Genomic DNA, 1,089 nt, shown 5'->3' on the forward strand with positions numbered 1-1,089 from the left:
ACTTAAAAACTTATTTATCAACCCGAATCGAATAATTATATATATAATTGGAACATAAAGCATTATTTGTACCAGTTTCATTTGTATTATTAGATTTGATTTAAGAATTACATCAAATCCATAAATTCCACAATAAATCATCATATAATAATGTTGATTGGGTTGATCATATATAGAGATATCAAATAAATGATATACTACTCTAATTTGTTAATTTTTCTCTCTTTTGAACTAACATATATATTAAACCAAAAATATTTACAGGGAGTCAACGAAACTGTGAAACAAGAAGTTCAAATGCATAAGAAAAAGGTGAAGATGTATTTATCTTCTAACGATAATAATATCTTACAAAAATTATGTTTAATTGACTCAATTCAACGTTTGAGTATAGCTTATCATTTTGAACATAAAATCAACGGAATATTAGCCCAAATTCACAATGATTTTATCAACAATATTGTTATAGAGGAGTGTGACCTTCACTTTATTGCATTATTTTTTCGTTTATTCCGACAAAAAGGATATTACATTTCATCAGGTATGTCTAAAGCTCTTTTTTCTATCTTATATATAATTACATTACTAAAAAAAATTCATACCAATTGTTAATTATGAATTCACAGTAGTTAGTATATATGTGAATTATATAGATGTTTTCAACAAATTCAAGAATAGGAAGGGAGAATTCGATGAAAAAACTCTTGTTCAAGATGTTCAAGGAATGTGGAGCTTGTATGAGGCTACATAGTTAAGAGTTCATGGAGAAGATATATTAGAGAAAGCACATAAATTCACATACAACAAACTTAAGTCCATCACCAATCAATTGAGCCCATCTCTTGCTAACCAAGTCAATCAAAGTTTAGAACAACCTCTTCACAAGGCAATTCCAAGAATGAAGGCAAGGTCATATATGTCTTTTTATGAAGAAAATCCTTCCTGTGACAAGGTTGATCTTCTAAGCTTTGCAAAATTGGATTTCAATATGGTACAAAAATTATATAAAAAAGAAATTGGTAGTAACACCAAGTAAGTGCTATACTTCTACTCAAGTTCTCCTAGCTAGTTTATTTCCCCACACACAAT

General features: G+C 28.3%; 1 protein-coding gene across 1 annotated transcript in view; it reads left to right on the top strand.

Annotated features, from left to right (window-relative positions):
* Positions 603 to 1,089, top strand: part of LOC107611935 (probable sesquiterpene synthase) — a 6,039-nt gene continuing 5,552 nt past the window's right edge. Inside the window, exon 1 of the mRNA XM_021108994.1 lies at positions 603 to 1,032. Within this exon, the coding sequence (XP_020964653.1) occupies positions 899 to 1,032 (134 nt within the window). The 5' untranslated portion in view covers positions 603 to 898. The remainder of the gene's footprint in view (positions 1,033 to 1,089) is intronic.

This window comes from Arachis ipaensis, chromosome B08, assembly GCF_000816755.2.
Source record: "Arachis ipaensis cultivar K30076 chromosome B08, Araip1.1, whole genome shotgun sequence".
Lineage (NCBI taxonomy): Eukaryota > Viridiplantae > Streptophyta > Magnoliopsida > Fabales > Fabaceae > Arachis > Arachis ipaensis.